This window comes from Pezoporus wallicus, unplaced genomic scaffold, assembly GCF_028554395.1.
Source record: "Pezoporus wallicus isolate ANWC-B61680 ecotype Strahan unplaced genomic scaffold, APGP_CSIRO_Pwel_v1 contig_8013, whole genome shotgun sequence".
NCBI lineage: Eukaryota > Metazoa > Chordata > Aves > Psittaciformes > Psittacidae > Pezoporus > Pezoporus wallicus.
Genome location: NW_026636761.1, coordinates 874,454 through 893,863, shown reverse-complemented (window position 1 = coordinate 893,863; position 19,410 = coordinate 874,454). Strand labels below are relative to the sequence as shown.

Here is a 19,410-nt window from a genome sequence, read left to right as displayed (position 1 = left end):
TTATCAAGCTCTGGGTAGGATTTTGGCTGAGGAAGGGATTCTGGTGGAGAAGAGAGAATGGAAGAAAAATAGCTGTGTACTCTGAGAAGACAGTATGCTTCTACAAGACCTTACTGTGGAGATTCACAGAAAACTAGCAGCTTGCACAGAGGATCAGCTTCCTTGCTATGGAAACACTGACAATAGAAGGGGGAACTGCAACGGAACTTTAATGTGAAATATTTTCTTTCACAATAAAGAGTGAAATGATTCCCAGCATAATGTTAAAATCATATTATTCCTGCCGCACCTGAATCTCTCAAAGCCCTTAAGTATTTAAATGAAGTTATTTTACTTCAAAGCTTGTAATAGTAGGCAATTATATTTCCTATATATGGTAAATAACCTTCTTAAGTCACTGATACTTCCTTTTTTCCAACATTTTACATCCCCTCTTTTTTCCTCTCTTTGCCTGGATGTACATCTGCTACTGAAACATGTACTTCTAGGTGAATGTGACATTACACAAAAAAGGTCAGTCACATGAATGGCCAGAGAAGGCAGCCTCAACAGGGGATGGAAAATACACTGTCGTTTGTTTTACCTTGTTATTTTCCAAATGAACTAGATACAAGTCTCCTGTTTACATGCTGCATCTTATCACTGCTTCTATTACCTCAGAAGGGAAGGCAAGTGCTTGAAGGAACTGATTGAATGAGAGTTTAATTTTATAGAAGATTCTGTAAATACCTTTCTGTCCCTTGCTGAAATTATATTTGGTACCTGCCAAGAGTAATACTCTTCAGTGCTGCAAGCACAAATCTGGTAGGATGGAACAGTGAAGAAACCTCCCTTATGGGGTTTGCTAAACCTGAGCAATCGTCCTGCTTTAAATAATGCAACGTGGTAGTGTAAAGTGGCTTGAACACAGCAGATTACCCAACACTTGGATGCAGTGGGAGACCCCACTGATAGCTCCTAACAGGGAATTGGGAGAGGATATGATCAGAGAGTTCTGTTCTCAGGCTCTGGTCTAAAGGGAGCTGCAGGCAACAGCTATTAAGTTGAAAGAATTCCTAGGGCTTCTCTAAGCAACGGCAGGTATAGTGCCGATCCCGCTGCAGTTAAGGACTCACACTCTCAGCTGCTGGATCTGGTCCCAGGATTAGCAACCTACCTCTGCAAAAGATAATAAAAGGAGTTCTGAACCCGTGGAAGCAAGCTCAGCAGCCTGTCACCCAGAAGCACAATACTGGTACGGAGAGATGGCACCTGTTATTAGGCACAGCTCTGCCTAGGTGAAGACTTGGAGCAGGACACACATTTTATTTCCCTCTGTGTTTCCTGAAGGAATAATGACTTTAATTAAAACTTACCACACTCCCCCTGGCCTCGAGCATGTGCAGCCTCCAAGCCCTCGTTGGCATCTTTGCTTTCAGCAGCTCTCCTCGATGTTCGTGTTTTGGTTGGTAACTCTGGGGCTTGCAGGAAATTGCTCACTACGCTCCTCATGCCCTTCTTTCCCAATTCCTTCTCCACCTCTGCAATACACAGAAGAAAAACAATCACTACAATCCACAGAAGATAAAAAGCCCTACTGCGCTGTTCAGAGTTAACAGCACAAGAGAAAAGCAAACAACACAAAGCAGAGGTTCTTTGAGGCTGTTCAGCCACTTTGCCCTTTAAAATCAATCGTATGCCCAGAAACAAAGCCCTCATATAAAGGCACCTCTGCTTTCTATGCTGCTTACACCAGGCAGTACATAACCTAGCACTGAGTTTCACTACAAAACAGCTTAGGAACAATGTGGCCCTTTTCCCATCCCTGGAATTGCCGGTCCGAGAGGAACCCACACCTACCATCCGATATGCTGGATTCCTGAAACATGGTTTCAAAGGCCTGATGGATCTCAGCAAAGGAAGGTCTATCGGAAGGGCTCCACTGCCAGCCTGAAAGAGAAACACCACCACTCAGAACTTCCCACCAGCATTAGGCATTCAGTGCACTGCACCAGGAGGAGCTGGCTTTGCAGTTCCCTTTTTATAAAATGAGTGAGAGAAAATACTGACATGGGAATGTGGTTCATATGGGTGCCTGCAACCACTTCAGCTCAGTGATGGTTGCAGACACCTAGCACCCTTTACATCAGGTTCCCATGGCAGGATAGAACAGCAGGCGCTGAGCACTGCTGGAAGAAAATAAATGTACCGCACTAAGTCACGTACCAAAGGGCCACAGTGGAAGAATAACAGCCAGTCCTGCAAGAAGCCTAATAAAGCTCCTGCTTCATCCTTACAGCACAAGCTTTTCTTTAAGTTGTCAGGGAAAAGGAGACAAAGAAAACAGCGAGATGAACAACACACATCTCCCCCAGGCCTGTGTGCTCCCAGTAGAGAAGAATAGTTGGTTTCATCATGTGTTCATCTTCTGGGGAAAGCAGCTTGAACCAAACATTTCTACACAACTGGCAGGGGGTTCTTCATGCCTTGATCTATGTGGCCAGATCCTGGCACTTTTACTGCACTTCTGCAGAGCTAAAAAGCAGCATTTGCAGGCCTGAGGAACACTTACATGCTCTCATGAGTTCATAGACTTTCTCAGGACAGCCTTCAGGGCGCTCCATGCGGTAGTCTTTCTCCAACAGCTCATAGACTTGAGACAGGTCAATGCCAGGGTAAGGGGACATACCGTAGGTTGCAATTTCCCACAGCAGAACGCCAAAGGCTGCAGTGGAGAAAGAAAGAACCAAAGAGAAAGGGGGATAATATAAATCAATAACCTTTGTTTTCATCTTAAATGTGAGAGAATGTTTAGTGGGACTAGTTACTAAACAGTGCTGCACACTTAAACCAGCTCCGGGTGGCTCAGATCCCATGCTCAGCAGCAGCTTAAACGTTAAGGAAGCGTAACAAGCCTCTTCGTTAGCACAGACAAGTCTCCTGCGATATGACAGGGTAGAATTAGACTAATTTTCAATGTATCAGTTGTCTCAAACCTGAATGCCTTGAGATCCTTCAAGTCCTATTAAAGGCACAATTAAGAGACTTCACAGTGGATTAGTTGAAAGGGTTTCACTGCTGCACTGCAGTCTCTCCCTCAGTTTGACAGCTCCTCTCATCTGCAATCTCTCCCTAAAGGACTGGCACGCTTTAATAGCTCACTGGTTTTGGGGTGCCCTTGTTTAGCTGCAGCATGATCTAGAGGGGAAACCCTGGAAGCAGCATGAGAAGGAAGTTCCAGCAATTGCTACCGACAAGACAGGGCGAGGCTGAGACAGTTTGGGCACAGGGAAAGCTGAATGGGAAAAGGGAGAGTACAAAAAGGGTCTTGAAACAGGCATTCAAGTCCCCAGAGTTGATGGGGATGCAGGTCAACCCCAGGGTCAGGCAGCTAACCCAGGAGTCGAGCACACAGAATAAGCTCAACAGCAGTTCAACAACCTGCATGTAATTAGTTCAGTCACCCTATTCTGTTCTTAACCTGAAGAGAAAGCGATTACAATTCTGCATAAGTAAGGAAATCACATCACATTACATGGTAACACCACCAAGGGCAATTTACATTAGACATTTCTGTGCACGATTTTCTTTGATTGCTGTCTGGAGGCACTGAGGTGAAAGCATCTAAACTCTGGCATGCCCAGCAGCAGCCATAGCCTCTGGGGACAGCTGGCTTGCTCTAATCAGATCTCAAAGTCCTCTGCCCAAGCTCTCACCACACGAGGTTACGTTAACCCTAATTAAAGATATCCAATACTCCTTTTGGATCTTTCTTCTCCAAGTACTCTCCTATTTGAATGAAACAGGGATCCTGCAGCCACCGCAGTGATACAGCAGCATCCATCCTTGAGACTGTAGCAGATACCAGGAGCAGCCAACACCACCGTATACAAGTCCAAAACAGAAGAAACACCCTGGTCAGCAACTGCATACTCCTTGGGGGCTCTTTTGGGTTTCCTCCCCTGCCTATCAAACATTTAGCATCAGTTTCTTCAAAATAAAGCCTTTCTTTGCAGTTCTCCCCAGACTCCAGTAAACTTCATGGCTACTTCACCACTGTCTGTGGTTTTCTATATAGAAGATGCTCAGGATAACATTTTCCAAGTGCCTTTGGGACCACATCCCACAGACTTCTATCTCATGTCACTGGGCACTTTTGAGGATTTGACCAAGCTATGGCAGAGATATAAAACCCAAAGAAAGGCTGATTAAAAGTACAATGAGTTTTTCTGCAGTCAGATTTGATAGAATATAGCTCCATTTAGTTAAGCCTACGCTTATCACCAGCACCTCAGGGCTCTTCAATAACCATTTGTCATCAAATTTTCACTCTGATTCTTCCTCATCTCATTCTAAAGATTATTCTTTGAAAATGCAGAAGGACGAACTTGGAGCTATCTCCAGACAGATACACACACAGTTGTGGATGTTTTTTTAATGCAGAATGAACCAGATTCTTGCTTTCCTCCTTGAAATAGAAAGCTCCTGGCTGTACAACAGCATAGTGCTTCCTAGTCCTGTGCCTATTAAGGCAGTAGTACTGGTGCCCCCAGCCCCATTTCATACATTTCTATAAGCACTACAGTATCCTTTATTTTCATATTTGCCAATGAATCAAGCACAAAAAGCCAGGCTGGCATTCTCAGTGCTCCACTCAAGGACTGACTTAGCAGAGATTAGTTCCTGCACTCTGACAAGCTCATGGAACAATAGGGCTCAAACCAGGGAACGTGCTCCCTCCTGAAATGTTCAGCAGCGCTCTCAGCTCACAGCCCTGGACAAGATGACAATAATCTGCATTAATTCATACATGCAAAGTCTTACCCCAGACGTCGGATTTAATGGAGAACTTGTTGTAGGCCAGGCTTTCTGGGGCAGTCCACTTGATGGGGAACTTTGCTCCGGCATGGGCAGTGTACGTGTCGCCTGTCATTAGCCTGCTGAGGCCAAAATCTGCCACCTTCACCAAGTGGTTCTCCCCTACAAGGCAGTTTCTGGCAGCAAGGTCCCTAAAAATAAGAGCAAAACCAGGCAGTGAGAAGCCTATACCATTTCACTTTCAGCAACAGCAAGGAAACTTGCCGTTCCCAAAGAAACCTGGGCCTGAGTGATTATTTTTCATACACAGAAATTATGTAGTTCTGCACATCTATGTAAGAGGGAAAGTTATTTTCCATTCCAGCTCTGTAAGACTGTCATCCAAACTTTTTCTTTCTCTTTTTTTTTATTTAATTTGAAGTGAAAGCTTCAAGAAGCCCCCTCACTTTCAATAAAAGCTGCCACCCTCAGGATAAAAATAATTTAAAGAAATGTCAGTGCTCAAGTTATCAATAGCTGAGGATGAGCACTGAATAAACCAAGTCTCACTGCCTCACTTCTTGCCCACCTCTCCAGCACTTCGGTCACCCCTGCCAACACCAGTCACTCTCCAGAACTCCTGTTCCAGGCCTTGCTCGAGCACCAGGTTTAGCTCCCAGCAATGCTCTTCCTCCTCCAAAGAATACCACGTTTTACAGCACAACCTTTTCATAGCTTGTTCTGGCCTTTTCAAACCTGTTGTAGCCCCTGCTATCAGTACTTGTGTTTTTAAAGACCTGAGCAAGAAGCAAATTGAGCTTTTCCTCCACGTTTTTTTACCTGCCTCTGCCTTGGCAGGCAAGAGATGTGCACGGTGCATTTACTGCTTCCCTGGCTCATAAATGCTGTTAGAACCCCCGGAAATGCTTCTGGAGTGTAAAAACACAAAGCACAAATACACTTCTCCTAATAGCAGGCTTTGTTAAGTATCCCAAATTATGTCACATTGAACTAAAAATTGATTCTACCAGCAGGCTCAAGTGAGATCTTTAGATATGAGCCAGACACTGCTGCTTCTTTTGCTTGTTCTGCTCAATTGGGATAAATAAATAAATAAATAAAAGCACGTCTTACTACGTACCCATTAATTTTTCACAGTGTTTTTGAATACACCTTCTTATCAATGCTTGATTACTACAATGTGTGCCTAAATAAAAGCTCCTCTTCATAATCAAATTCCTCCTCCTTCCCGATTCATTAAATGAGGTCACAGCCCAGCATTTGAATCCATGGATGTGAATTGTGACAACACTCTTAAAATAATTGGGTAGGTGGGTACGGGGGTGGCTGATAAGGAAAATCACTACTATTTATTTTAGATAGATGGATCATCAGAAATAAGAGGAAATGACATTAAAAGGAGAGCAGACAAATGGGATTCATACAAAGCAGTTTATAAAGTTTGCTTCCTACAGGCTGAAGGGGTGAAATACATCCAAATCAAAGGCTGGAAATTTTAATTGGCAGAATCACCGTTCGCTTCACTGACTGACAGACGCATTTAAAGAGGCCTTTCAGGCAGCAAAGGCAATGCATGACTTGGAGGAGCACCTACAACTTTACACGCGATCTTCATATCTGTCTCTATGAAAAAACGTGTGCTAATTTCACATTGCAGTTAATTGGGCAGGAAAGGTCATGCTGTGGCAGAGGCAGCATATTGTATAAAGCTCAGCGCCTCTCAAACCTCGGCGCAGGATGTGTCATTATATTGCTAGGAGGCCATTTCTACAGATGAAGAACGCAACGCTCCAGCCATAATTGCAGCACACTTAAAGGTCAGAGTCTCCAAGACTTTTACGACTGCAGAGATGCTTATTAAAGCGAATGTGCAATCTGGACAATAGCGGGAAGCAATCCCTACAGAGGATGGGAAAAACTGAAAGAAATAAGAAAGAACAGAGGATGAGAAGGCACTGAGAGGGTGGCTTTGCTGCTGTGAGCACGTGCACGCATCCAGCAACACCAGCTGCAGTTGTTAATGGTTGTTAGAATCAAGGAAGAGCAGTACTTTATCTGGTCCATTAAGAGCCCGTTACTTCGGGAAGCATTTACACTTAAGGAAGAAAGTAGTGATATGTCTTTCACCTGCATCTACTTCAAAGGTAAGAGAAAAACAGAGAGAAAAACAATTAGAAGACCAACCTATAGACAGGTTAATGTACTGTATCAGAACACAATGCACTCATATGTTAAATACAGGACACCAAAGTCAATGCCATGGTGATCTGAAAGGCAGGAAAATAAGTCACAGGGTGTTTTGTGCTTGAGATTCAGGGGTGCTCACCGCCCTTCCTACCTGTGAATGAAGTTTTTCTTCTCCAGGTACTCCATGGCTGAGGAGATCTGAGTTGCCATGTAGAGCAGCACCACAGCATTCACCTCCTGCCGGTTACACTCACGCAGATAATCCAACAGGTTCCCATACGTCATGAACTCAGTGATGATGTAGAAAGGAGGTTCCCGTGTGCACACCCCTAGGGACCAACATAAAGTTTACAATGAATGTTTCAGAGTATCAGTGAATCTTCAGGTTTTGTCCTCTAGGGCAATTTATACCTGCAGAGGGTGGAAATACGGGGCTCACAGAAAGAATGAGTTCTGCATCGAATTGGTTAATAGAGAAGTTTAATTTCCTGCTTCGAGCTCTGGCAAGTGAAACATTAGGGAGACCAGATCATTAAAAATCATGCATTAGTGGTACAAACTGTGTATTTTACCAGACAATAAGTGTCTGTATTTAAAGCCTTGGTATGGTAAGCAGCTTATCTGCTCCTTAACATCCATATCACTGCACAAGGGTTTAGTCCAAATCCCTCTGCTTGGTATTTAGCACTTACCTAATAATTGCACCAAGTTCGGATGCTTGATCTCCTTCATTACTGCGGCTTCTTTCAAGAACTCTTCCACCTCCATGGTATCCTCCTGCAGAACAATGGTAAAGCTTTGGCAAGGACAGCATGCACAGAGGAGGAACAGATTTGTGTATGAGGACACAAAAAGAACTGCAAACTGACAACATAAGCCATAGTTCTTTCAAGGTAGTATTTCCCCTGTAGCCACATCACAATGCCAGGGAGTTAAGAACGCTGCGGGTTTTTGTTGGATTTAGAAAATATATATATTTTTTTATCATTCTTATTCTAATGGAGCTTTGGGGGGCAAGAAAATCCATATCCCTTTTGTGAAGGGCCTCTCACAGGACCACTCAGCAGCTGAAAAGGAAAAATGTGCTTGTTCTTAACAGGGGAAAAAACCCAAAAAGACAAGAAACAGAAAAGAGAAGAAATAAGAATGAACATAAAAGGAAGGACATGGCACAATCAAACACTCCAGAAGCTGGGTCCCCAGATTCACTGGGTAAGAGCAAGAAATCCTCCCTTCCAGACAGGGAGGCCAATGGCTCCGTAATTGAAAGCACAAGGTTTCCCAGATTTCATTCCTGGCATTTAGAGCCTGACCCATGACGTAACTGCTCTGGGCAGACGTGTCACTACCTATTTGTTGAACGCCATAAAGTTACTTGGCACAACACAAAACCGAGGAAGATGCAATCTTGCTCAAAACATGTATTTTCTGACTCAAATAAGACCCAAATGGCCGGAAGGTCATTCCAAAGAGGTGCAAAAATACAGATCTGTTCCGAAAGCAATGTTTCTTTCTATATCCATATATTTTTTCAGTGATGGATTAATGTTGACAGGCTACATGGACAAAGTGTTTTAAGGAAGGATTGGAAAGGATTTACTGCTGCTGGTGAGAATGATAACAGTGGGCTGCTGCTGCAAGATGCAGCCAGCTCTCCGCTTTGCAGTTAGCAATGGGAACATTTTTCCAACAGCTTCATTCAATCATTTACTATTCATTGCCAATTAACTTGATTGGCAGCTGTGATTTGCTGAACACACTCTGTCAAAACTAATAGCCCAAAGGTCCTTGTGAGCAGAACCTTAAAGTGTTCTCTTTGGCAAAGGAAACTGGGTTAATAATCCAGGTTGCAAAATTACCCTAAATATGCATTTATCTTGTGCATGCTTTACAGGCTCTGAAAGGCTGCTCCTCTGCATAGCTGCTCCACTGTTTCAAATCTCCTACCTCACAGTGACCAAATTGATAGGAAGGACACATACAGAGAACTACTGTAACAATGATCTCTCTGAAAATCTGATCTCATGCAAAGGACCAAGCTTAACCAGCCTCCATCTTCCACTGCACAAACCCACGGAAGAAGGAAGACAGTTGTGGCTATACAATATATTCCTAGCAGAGCACAGGAGCCTGCCATGGCATTAAGAGACATCAGGGCTACAAGTTGCCTCATTTAAAACACAGGCTTTTCTGCTGGGAAAAAAATAAAGTGTAAAAGAGGGAGGGGAAATGGAAGGAAGGGGGCCTATAGGGATCCTGGGGAGGGACTCTTCATTAGGGACTGGAGTGATAGGACAAGGGGTAACGGGTTCAAACTTAAACAGGGGAAGTTTAGATTGGATATAAGGAGGAAATTCTTTCCTGTTAGGGTGGTGAGGCACTGGAATGGGCTGCCCAGGGAGGTTGTGAATGCTCCATCCCTGGCAGTGTTCAAGACCAGGCTGGACAGAGCCTTGGGTGAGATGGTTTGGTGTGAGGTGTCCCTGCCCATGGCAGGGGGGTTGGAACCGGATGATCTTAAGGTCCTTTCCAACCCTAACTATTCTATGATTCTAAGGAAGAGGCAGCCCTAATGAATGCAGACTTGAGATGCGCAGTAAGAAATGTGCTGAAGTGACCAGCTCACAACAGTTCAGCCATTAAATGGCCCTCATACTTTGCCCACAGTCACAGCAGGATGCACTGGTGCAATGCTATGCAGGTCATAAAGCTGCACTCCTGCCCCTTTCCATCAACACCAGGTGTCAATCCCACAGAGTGTGTCCTGTCGTAGCAGCAGACCCTTGTGTCCTGTGCAACAAACTGAGCTTCCATTGATACGTTTTACTGGGAAACATCTAGGCACCAAAACATTGTCTAGCACTTCCCAGTTAAATGCAAGCGAGGAACAGCGCGTGCTGCTTCGGTTGCTTTCTTGTGTGAACTAGAGTTCTGCGCCAACTATGAGCTACGTTTAGACACTTGATAGAAAACTGAACAACAAATGGGTGTTCGTAAGCATTGCTATTAAAAAAGATGCTGCAAGGATTCTTCTTTTCCTCTTTTAGTTCTTCCATCTCCTTTATCTTATAGAGGTATCTGGAACAGATGGGGAAGGAACAAGCAGAGTCATATAAAGTTTCGAAAGATATTATCTCTGAGGAAAACAGAGTGAGTCACTCGAATGCTTGTGCAGAAGCTGCACAGAGCTTGTTTTCCCCAGTAGAACTGGGATACAAATGGGATTTTAAAGTGTTTCCCAAAACTTTGAAGCAAGCGACAATCCCACCTGTCAAGCAGCAGATTGATGGATTCAAGGAAGGTAAGATTATAAATTTGCTTTTAAGGATGATTTTAGTATGCATAATTGCAGGTTGAAGTGTTTTCGCAACTCTCTCCTTAGTTATTCTTATATTCCCCAGTGGAACGTGCTGCTCCGTACTACATTATGAAGCACTTTTAGTCATGTTTCATTAAATATTTATTTGATGTATTTGAAACAGCCATGGTATGTATTAAGGTTTCTCCTTATGCACAACAACCTTGATGGGATAACATGCAATCTGCATTTGTTGATGGGTTTTGGAGAGAAGAGAATGAAAGCAATGACTGGCTTGGAGTGAAGTGAGAAGTCTGAAGACATCGAGTATCCTCACACTGCAACCAGAAGCAGGAAAGGAGATGTTATAGCAAAAGATGTTCCAGGAAAGAGCTGCTCTCTCCTTTTCGCTGGCATTTTGTTCAACCTGGTCACATCCCAGCTCCTGCACTGCCATGCTCCGGAGTAAGCCCTGCCGGTCCCCAGCGCTGGGTACAAGCAGGGATAACACTAGGTGTCACTCGCTGCCTGTGCAAGCAAGCAGCTGGACTCTCCTCCAGGCAGCAACAGGAATCTTCAGAGCACAAAAAAGGCCAAAATGAAAATACTTCCTGCAACCATAGCAACCCCGAAATACTGCGGTAGCCCCTGCTCAGAGAGTAAGGAAGAAATATTTTCCCCAAATCAAGGAAACGCTCTTCCCCTGACCCTAACGCATCCCCACAGTTCCCTCCACTTCACATTTTCCACTGCAAAAAAAAAACAGAAAAGAAACAAACAAAATCCCCTGCTCTGTTTGTTTCTGCAAGACCAAACCACATCCCCATCAGAGGAGAGAACACGGTGTCAAGTTAACATAAACTCTTATTAAGCAATCAAATGCAATGTGTGTGGATGGTGCCAGAAGATCGCAAGACATTTCTATAAACATAAATGAACTAAGCAATGACCTGATGAACTCCTAAAGCATTATTTGCATTTCAAGAGGCAAGGAAACCAAGGCACACAAATCAGGGAGCAGAGCCAGAAACAGAGCTGATAATCCAGCTCTTCATTAAAGCCACTTATACATTTGAGTGTATTTTAGCTTGGATACACTTTTTCCTCCACTTCTCTCTTTTGAGAAGAAGCAGCTGTGAAGAATTGCTTAAGTCTTCCAGGTACACAGAGAGCTTGTCTTTTGGGAAAGATGCCACGTAAGACACAAAACCAAAGCATGTAAAGCCTCCCTGAAGCACAGCCTTTGGATTTCAAGTTGACTGACTCACAATCCACAATTTTCCCTAAGACACCAGCTTGTGTTAGTGTATCCATCCATGAACAGCTCACCTTTGCCACACCCTGAACGCAAGACATTAGGACTCTATTTTATTTTGCTATGGTTTCATCTATTCTGAAGTAAAAATTATGCTGTTAATGTCCTCCTTTGTTTAGATACGGGTGTTTTGCGTATCACATAAAAGCATAACAGGATCAAGTTCTTACAAAGATACTCTCTTCCAAGCCTACAGCACACAAAGGAAGGGCAGTCACTGACCCAAACTGTTTAACCAGGGCAGCAGCCAGCCTGAACATGCTTTGCTTAACGGAGATGAACTGGAATACTCTGAGATTTGAGTCCTACCTTTAGAGTCTTCACAGCCACTGTAAGGTTGTACTTCTTCCAGACTCCTTCATACACCTCTCCATACTGCCCTCCACCAAGCTTGTGTTTCATGGTGATGTCAGTTCGCTCGATCTCCCATTTGTCATAGTTTGGAGACACACCATAAATAGTGGGCTTGTTGCGTTTGGGTGCTGGGTAGTGCAACGTGGTGATGAGCCCATCTGCGACAGTTGAATGATGATGGACCAGCTCTGCTAAGGTGTTGAAGCGGCTCTCTGAAGAGACATACAGCTAGGAACCAAAGAGAAAGAGGAAGCTCATACACACAATGCACACTGGAGCATCCATACGCAGAAACTACATTATAAAACTGAGAAAGCAAAGTTGCTTCTACTCGAGCTGCAGCACCATGAGCTCCACAAGCTCTGGAACTAGCTCTCAGAGCTGTGAACAATCAGTGCTTTCATGGGAAGGGTATGGATTCAGGAGAAAACACATGCACTTCACTGAAACAGTATGGGAGGAATGGCTGCAAACAGCATTCGATTGGCATGCTGTTGCTTGAAGTGTCTATTTTCAACAGGCTGGTCAGTAAAGACTGTGGGACATTTCCTGGAGAACAGGGAGTTGTCATCCTCAGTGCCTTGATGCCATTATTGCCATCTGGGTTATGACATTTTCACCTGCCTAAATTCTCCTTGGAGTGTCACTAGCAAACTGGTGGCTTCCCTGCTTTTGGCCTAAGCTTCTGCATGGCATTTTGCATGAAGTTAAGAGAAGTGGTCTGTTCCATTCTTGTGATGGGCACTGGTCAATAACACAGAAGTAAAACCATTACCACTGAATCAAAACCTGCTGTAAGGTTAGATCTGTATTTGTTACCATTTCAACATTTACATTAAGATCCATTTTAAGCCTAAAAGCCTTTCCTGATCAAAGAGGTGAAATCACCTTAAAAACAGATGGTCTGAGAACAGAAAAGTGACAACAGGAGAGGTTTGTACAGCTGTGCGGCTTGGACCACCAAGAATTACCCAGTACAACCACAATCTAAACCAAGCCATACCTGTTTGGGAACGACTTCTAGTATTGGCAGTGGTAAAAGCAGTTCACACGTTACATTGAGGACTAAAATATGTAAGCGTGGATGTAGAAAATTATGCTGACCTCCTGGATCACTTGGAGGTATTAGAGAAGTATGGAAAGGGAAGCTGGCCGTGCTTTTATGATGGTTTGTATTGATGATCTCAAAATCTCATTGGAATTAGAGGTATCTGTACTTTGTGTGACAGATTATATGATTTGTTACAGATGGAGAGAGAAATTAAATACATGGCTAAAGGGTTTACAGCAATCCTGCAGCAGGATGGGGAATGGAAGAGGATTACCCTGTCCAACCCACAAGACAACACTCCATGCCTTAAACACACATGAAGTTTTCCATTTACCTTAAAAAACCACATCCACCCACTAAATGTGCTCATTCTGTAGGCAGATTCTAACCTCTCACTGATCACATCTCAACACTGACTCCTGAAGGCCTGACTTCCCATCAGCACTCCTGGAAATCAGAGTTATGCTGTGTTTAAACCTTCATCTGGAATTTGAAGCACGTATCACAAGAAGACGAAGGAAGGAGCAGCTATGAAGGGCATGCTGAGATGCAGCCCAATGAGTTCACTGCAACCTCCCTTCTCCACTGACCCCATTACCAAGCCTTAACTCAAGCTGCTTGCAGGATAATTTCCCCCAAGAAAACCATCTGGTGCTGCTAACTGTACTCATACAGAGGTTACAGACTCAGCGTTTCTGCAGTGCATGAGGCTACGTAGGGACTCTCAAAGTTTGCTTCCTGGAGATCTAAAACACAAGTTTCACCTCCACATGAGGAAGAACTTTACAGTGAGGGTGGCAGAGCACTGAACAGGTTGTCCAGGGGAATTGTGGAGCCTCCCTGTCTGGGGACATTCAAAACCTGCCTGGACATGTTCCTGTGCAACCTGGTCTGGGTGGCCCTGCCTTGGCAGGGGGGTGGACTAAATGATCTCCAAAGGTCCCTTCCAACCCCAATGATTCTGTGGTTATTTGGGTAATCTTTATACATCAACAGTCAAACCATAACACCAGTCCTGTTCCAAGGGGCTCTGCTTGTACAAGCGGGCTGCCCATTGCAGCTTCTGCCACCAGATCACACCTCTCTCTCCTGTCTTTTACAAGGATGATTAAACTGCTCCATGCAAACCTCCAGTGCATCTTTACCATGATGGGACTCCCCCTCCCCAGGCAACAGACAAAACTGAACAGCCACACCAAAAAAACATCCATGAAGGTCCATGACAAAGGTGCGAGTCTGCATCCAGGTCAGCGGCTGGGGGCTCCAAGAGACTCAAACAGGTCATGCATCCATCACCCTGAATGCTGAGGATAGCAGGACTGGAGGAACTGGAAGGACAACGCTGTTTACTCAGTTGGGTTACTCAATAGGAGGCTTTGCCTCAAGTATTATCAAGTCAGGAAAACCAAGTCCTGTGCACCACGGAAGTGGTTTACCAGATGACTAGCTGGACTGTGCCAGCCAAATCAAGAAAGGTCATTTTGAATGCCTTCCTTAAATAACAACCAACCAAAACATTAAAAGGTAGTCCAGAAGAATACAACCCATTAAACTGGGAAAGAAAGTAAAAATACCCTGAGGATTTTATGGTTTTAAGTTGTTGAACCCCGATGCATTCAGTATGAACAGTGCTAAATATAAGGTGTACACATTTCCAATCTCTTCCTTGTCCCTTCCATTTTCCTCCAGGAAAAAGCCTGGGTACTGCTGTGTGATGCATGGCACATCTCCATGCTGAGCAGCAGCTGCTCCTCATGTCCCTCTAATACCTCTTTCTCCCCTTAGTGCGTTCTCTCAGTCACAGGATATGGTCCACCAAAGCCATTCATCCTTACTGCAGCACTTGCAGACACTAAATTCCCTGGACAAGCTGACTAATGATACAGCAGGCTGAGAAGGCCTCAGGTGCTCAGGGAGTTGAAGGTAAGAGCTTTCCTCCATCAGAGCCATGCTCTGCTGTGAAGTGGGTAATAGAGTGTGACATGAGCAGCTTGGAGCAAGGAACCTGCTCCAGCAGTCTCTATTTTGCAGAGGGAAAAGCAAGGGATATTAGCTGTTTCTCTTCCTAGCTCCTCTGCTTCGACAGCTGGGGACAGGGCAGCAGAAGCAGTAGAGCAGGCAGCACGCCTGCCTCTTAAGCTGTCGCAATTCACTGCTTGGCTCATTAACACAGATTGAAACCAATGCAGTTTAACACCGCAGCACCTGAGGCAGGGATGTGGCAAACTGCCCCTTCTGCAGCGATGTGGCAAACTACCCCTTCTGCAGGGATGTGGCAAACTGCCCCTTCTGCAGGGATGTGGCAAACTGCCCCTTCTGCAGGGATGGCAAACTACCCCTTCTGCAGGGATGCGGCAAACTGCCCCTTCTGCAGGGATGTGGCAAACTGCACCTTCTGCAGGGATGTGGCAAACTACCCCTTCTGCAGGGATGTGGCAAACTGCCCCTTCTGCAGGGATGGCAAACTACCCCTTCTGCAGGGATGTGGCAAACTACTCCTTCTGCAGGGATGTGGCAAACTGCCCCTTCTGCAGGGATGTGGCAAACTGCACCTTCTGCAGGGATGTGGCAAACTGCCCCTTCTGCAGGGATGGCAAACTACCCCTTCTGCAGGGATGTGGCAAACTGCCCCTTCTGCAGGGATGTGGCAAACTGCCCCTTCTGCAGGGATGTGGCAAACTACTCCTTCTGCAGGGATGTGGCAAACTGCACCTTCTGCAGGGATGTGGCAAACTACCCCTTCTGCAGGGATGTGGCAAACTGCCCCTTCTGCAGGGATGTGGCAAACTGCCCCTTCTGCAGGGATGTGGCAAACTGCACCTTCTGCAGGGATGTGGCAAACTACTCCTTCTGCAGGGATGTGGCAAACTACCCCTTCTGCAGGGATGTGGCAAACTGCCCCTTCTGCAGGGATGTGGCAAACTGCCCCTTCTGCAGGGATGATGGGCCTTGGAACGGCAACCAGGAGGAATGGGGCTACCTCTTCATTTGCCCCTGCATGAGGAGCCAAAGCCCAGGAACCACAGCTCTCTGTTATTGCCACTTTTCCATTTTGTACTTCCAACCCTCATGAGCTGCAGATCTGCTTTAGTGAACTGTACTGACCTGCACCTTTGCTCAAAACCACCAGTTCATCAACACTGTGGAAAATGAACAGTTAACCTGGCTAAGACAGACCTGAAGAGCTTATTGTACCCCTGCAGAACTTGGTTTTGGGGGATAAAAACAGCTCTGCTGGGATGAAAGCCTTCATATGCCAAACCCTTTTACAGCTAAAACGGAGAACACGTGCTACCACCTCACAGACACATGCTTATTTACACCAGCTGAAGGAGGCCCGGGTTCAAGATGTTCACATGTGAACACTGCTTGTCTGCCAGCATCCATGTGAATAGAAGGGATATCAACTAGGGAGACAGGAGGAGGAATAATACCCCAGATTGCCATGTAGTTCTTCAAGTATGCTGCACGTCAGCATTTCCCAGTGCAATTTTGACCACAGAGTGTGTCTACATGGGAGGGAAAAGGAAGAATCAAAGCACCGTAACTTGGAAATACTTTGCTTTAAATAACATGGTCAGAATTGTCTCACAATCTGTTTGCTAATGCAAATGCAAAGCATTTCACTATTGAATGGTATCTGTTCATTTTATTAAAGCTTTTAGAGTGATGAGTCTGATAAATAGAAAATATCCATACTGGTTCCCTCTGTTCTCATATGAAAGATTCTGCTGTCGCCACTGCTGTAAGAAGACCACAGCTCTCGCAGAACAAAGGTAAATCAGCCATGGTGGGCCCCTGCTATACTTGATTCTTAAATATCTTTTTTTTGTGGAAGTACTTTAATGGCATAGAATCTGTCATCTACGAGATGCTGGCAAGAAGAGCCTCAGCAGCCTTGCTCCAGACTCACACTTCAGCTTCTGCACAGGATCTAAAGAGACACTGCTTAAAATAGATTTGTTTAAAAAAGAAAAAGATTTTCCAATCTCCAATGCCAGTAGAAATGTTTCTGTGAAAATCTAAACAAAAATCTGTGGAAAACTACACTTTTATCCTAATATATCTCTGCAGCATCCACAAAGCGTAGCATTGCAACACTGCCACAGCACACAGCTAGCTAGGGGGGAAAATGAAGAAACTAGAGACAGGGCCCATATAGAAGTGAAAATGCCTACCCGTATCCAATGTTCACGCTGAAATACTGTAGAGAAATCAAAACAGTAGTTAAAAATACTGCAGAATAGCTCAGAAAGCATTCTGCCTCTAATAAGTACAAGATTATTAGCAACAGGCACTGACTTTTCTGATTTGGCAGTCAAAGAGATTATCTTTTGAATATGTGGGATAAGAATCCATCCTCAGGATCTCTCATTAGTGTTATCTATTCATTTCACCTCTGATGTAACTCTAGTATCTCCTACCCTAAAGTGCTTCACAACTGAGCTGTATTATAGCTCATCAGAAGTTTTCTAAAGGAGTAAAACTGTTTTGTCACAGCCATGTTGAAATCTCCCAAGTTTATTATAACTGCAGATGATGAACACTGTGATCAGAGCTCAGAACTGATCAATTCAAGTGCTACTGCTTGACCTTGTGCAGTCAGTGGACAAAGTACACAGGGAAGGTTTTCTTTCATGGTTTGGATAGCCTGCAGCCTACCTTTCCATCAGATGCAGTGTTTATTCTGTAGTGGTACACCCTTCCTTCGTATCGCAGTGAAATAGATCTCTGTCCTGGACTGCTCTCACTCTCCCGCACAAGAAAGCTGCCGTTGATACCGCTGCTCAGAAGGTACTCCGCAGCGTTACGTGACACTGGTCCATGATACCAGGAATGCTTCTCCAAACTATTCACTGGGGTGATGTAATTGCTGGGTACCCAGCCTTGTCCGTTCTTTGTTTGGGCCTCGCACCATTCCCCATTATGATTGTAGCCCAGGACACGGAGCTTTTCACCTTGGCACAAGAAGAAAATACATTTACACATGGCAAAGCTGGAAGCTGAGCACAACGATTGGTTCTTTGTGGCTAACAGGTCATGAAATAGTCTCCTACAGGAGAGCATGTGTGTTTCTTTAAGCTTGAGTAGTCCCCTCGAAGCCAAATGAAGTCACACACATGCTTCAGGAGCTTGTTAAGCTCTCGAGCAGTTCTGCACCAGCTCTGACATGGCTTGAGCTTAAAAACTTAATCCAGCAAATTTTGTTTGAGCTGAGTTGGCTTCATGGGGCTGGGAGAGAACAGGACTGGTTAAACAGTGTATAAGCATTTCAATTAGCAAGGTAAGCAGATGTGACTTGGAGTACACATGAGGAACAGGACTAAGACAATGCTGTATCGGTACAGTCATTTTCATACCGGGACTGAACGATGAAAATTATCGGGGCCAGCGTCTAAAACCAGCTTAGTTTAATATCTCAATCCGTTTCTTGCCTGATGCAAAAACTTCAGACGGTTTGTAAGATATCTGTATTTGGTTAAGAAGAATTCCCCCAGTGAAACAAAAATTCCTGAGGGTTTAGCATATAACTTATTCCACAGTGACTTCCATGCCTAAACACCCTCCCAGCACCATTCTGCCCAGCTACCTTACCTTTAGTTATGCTGAGAGTGTTGTCCCCACTCGCCACAAAATCATACAGTGCAACAAAGAGATGGGGGTCATTTTCACTAGGGCAGGACAGAAGGTTTTCCTTGGAGTTCCAGCGAGCTGCTTCGCTCAGACCCTGGGGCTCAAAGTCTGACACTACCGGTCTCTGAAGGGCTTCTGGAGGAGGAAGAGAGAAAGAGAGGAGAAAGCAGGTTCATTTTTGCTGATAAAAGCCATCTGGTTAACCCACACACTCCGAGTTCCTCATTTGCATTATTTCTTGACACGTGTGCTCCTCATGCATCACAGGACAGACAGCTCTTCCATGCACATCTCCTGCCACATAGGCAAGACACCCTTGTCCCCAGGCTGCCACGAGCCCCCAGCTCCCACTCTCATGACACAGAAGGAAAGCCCCTCTCCCTGGTCCCTCCAGTAAATGCTGCTCACGTAGGCTGTTTGCTGCTGGTAAATCCTCTGGCTCATGCCTAACTGCTGGCATGCTTCAATCTGAAAACAAACCCAAGACCTTTAAAAGGTAAATCCCTTAATTAGGCTATAAATGAAATGGCCACAATGTGCAGCAGAGAGAGGCAGGCAAGGCAAGATACAGGAGACATGGTATTTAAGAATGAGATACATCTATTCTTCATGGTATTTTTTTATCATTTCTCTTCTTATTCGAGCAGAAGGCTGTGCCTTTTTAGTTGCCCTCCCTCCTGCTGCTGCTCTTGAAGCAGAGAGCAGCAGTGAGCAGGCTCACACAATGAGCTTTCCACATTTTTTGGAACCCTAAGACACTTCCAGGAAAAGAGA

General features: G+C 44.8%; 1 protein-coding gene across 2 annotated transcripts in view; it reads right to left on the bottom strand.

Annotated features, from left to right (window-relative positions):
* The window catches only part of ABL1 (ABL proto-oncogene 1, non-receptor tyrosine kinase), a 78,472-nt gene that overhangs the window by 4,430 nt on the left and 54,632 nt on the right, over positions 1 to 19,410 (bottom strand). For both annotated transcript variants that reach the window (XM_057401545.1, XM_057401546.1), the window contains exons 2-10: positions 18,598 to 18,771; positions 17,665 to 17,960; positions 11,907 to 12,179; positions 7,677 to 7,761; positions 7,136 to 7,313; positions 4,804 to 4,988; positions 2,552 to 2,704; positions 1,840 to 1,929; positions 1,356 to 1,520 (exon numbers count right to left, since the gene is read on the bottom strand). In XM_057401545.1, the coding sequence (XP_057257528.1) occupies positions 1,356 to 1,520; positions 1,840 to 1,929; positions 2,552 to 2,704; positions 4,804 to 4,988; positions 7,136 to 7,313; positions 7,677 to 7,761; positions 11,907 to 12,179; positions 17,665 to 17,960; positions 18,598 to 18,771 (1,599 nt within the window). The remainder of the gene's footprint in view (positions 1 to 1,355; positions 1,521 to 1,839; positions 1,930 to 2,551; positions 2,705 to 4,803; positions 4,989 to 7,135; positions 7,314 to 7,676; positions 7,762 to 11,906; positions 12,180 to 17,664; positions 17,961 to 18,597; positions 18,772 to 19,410) is intronic.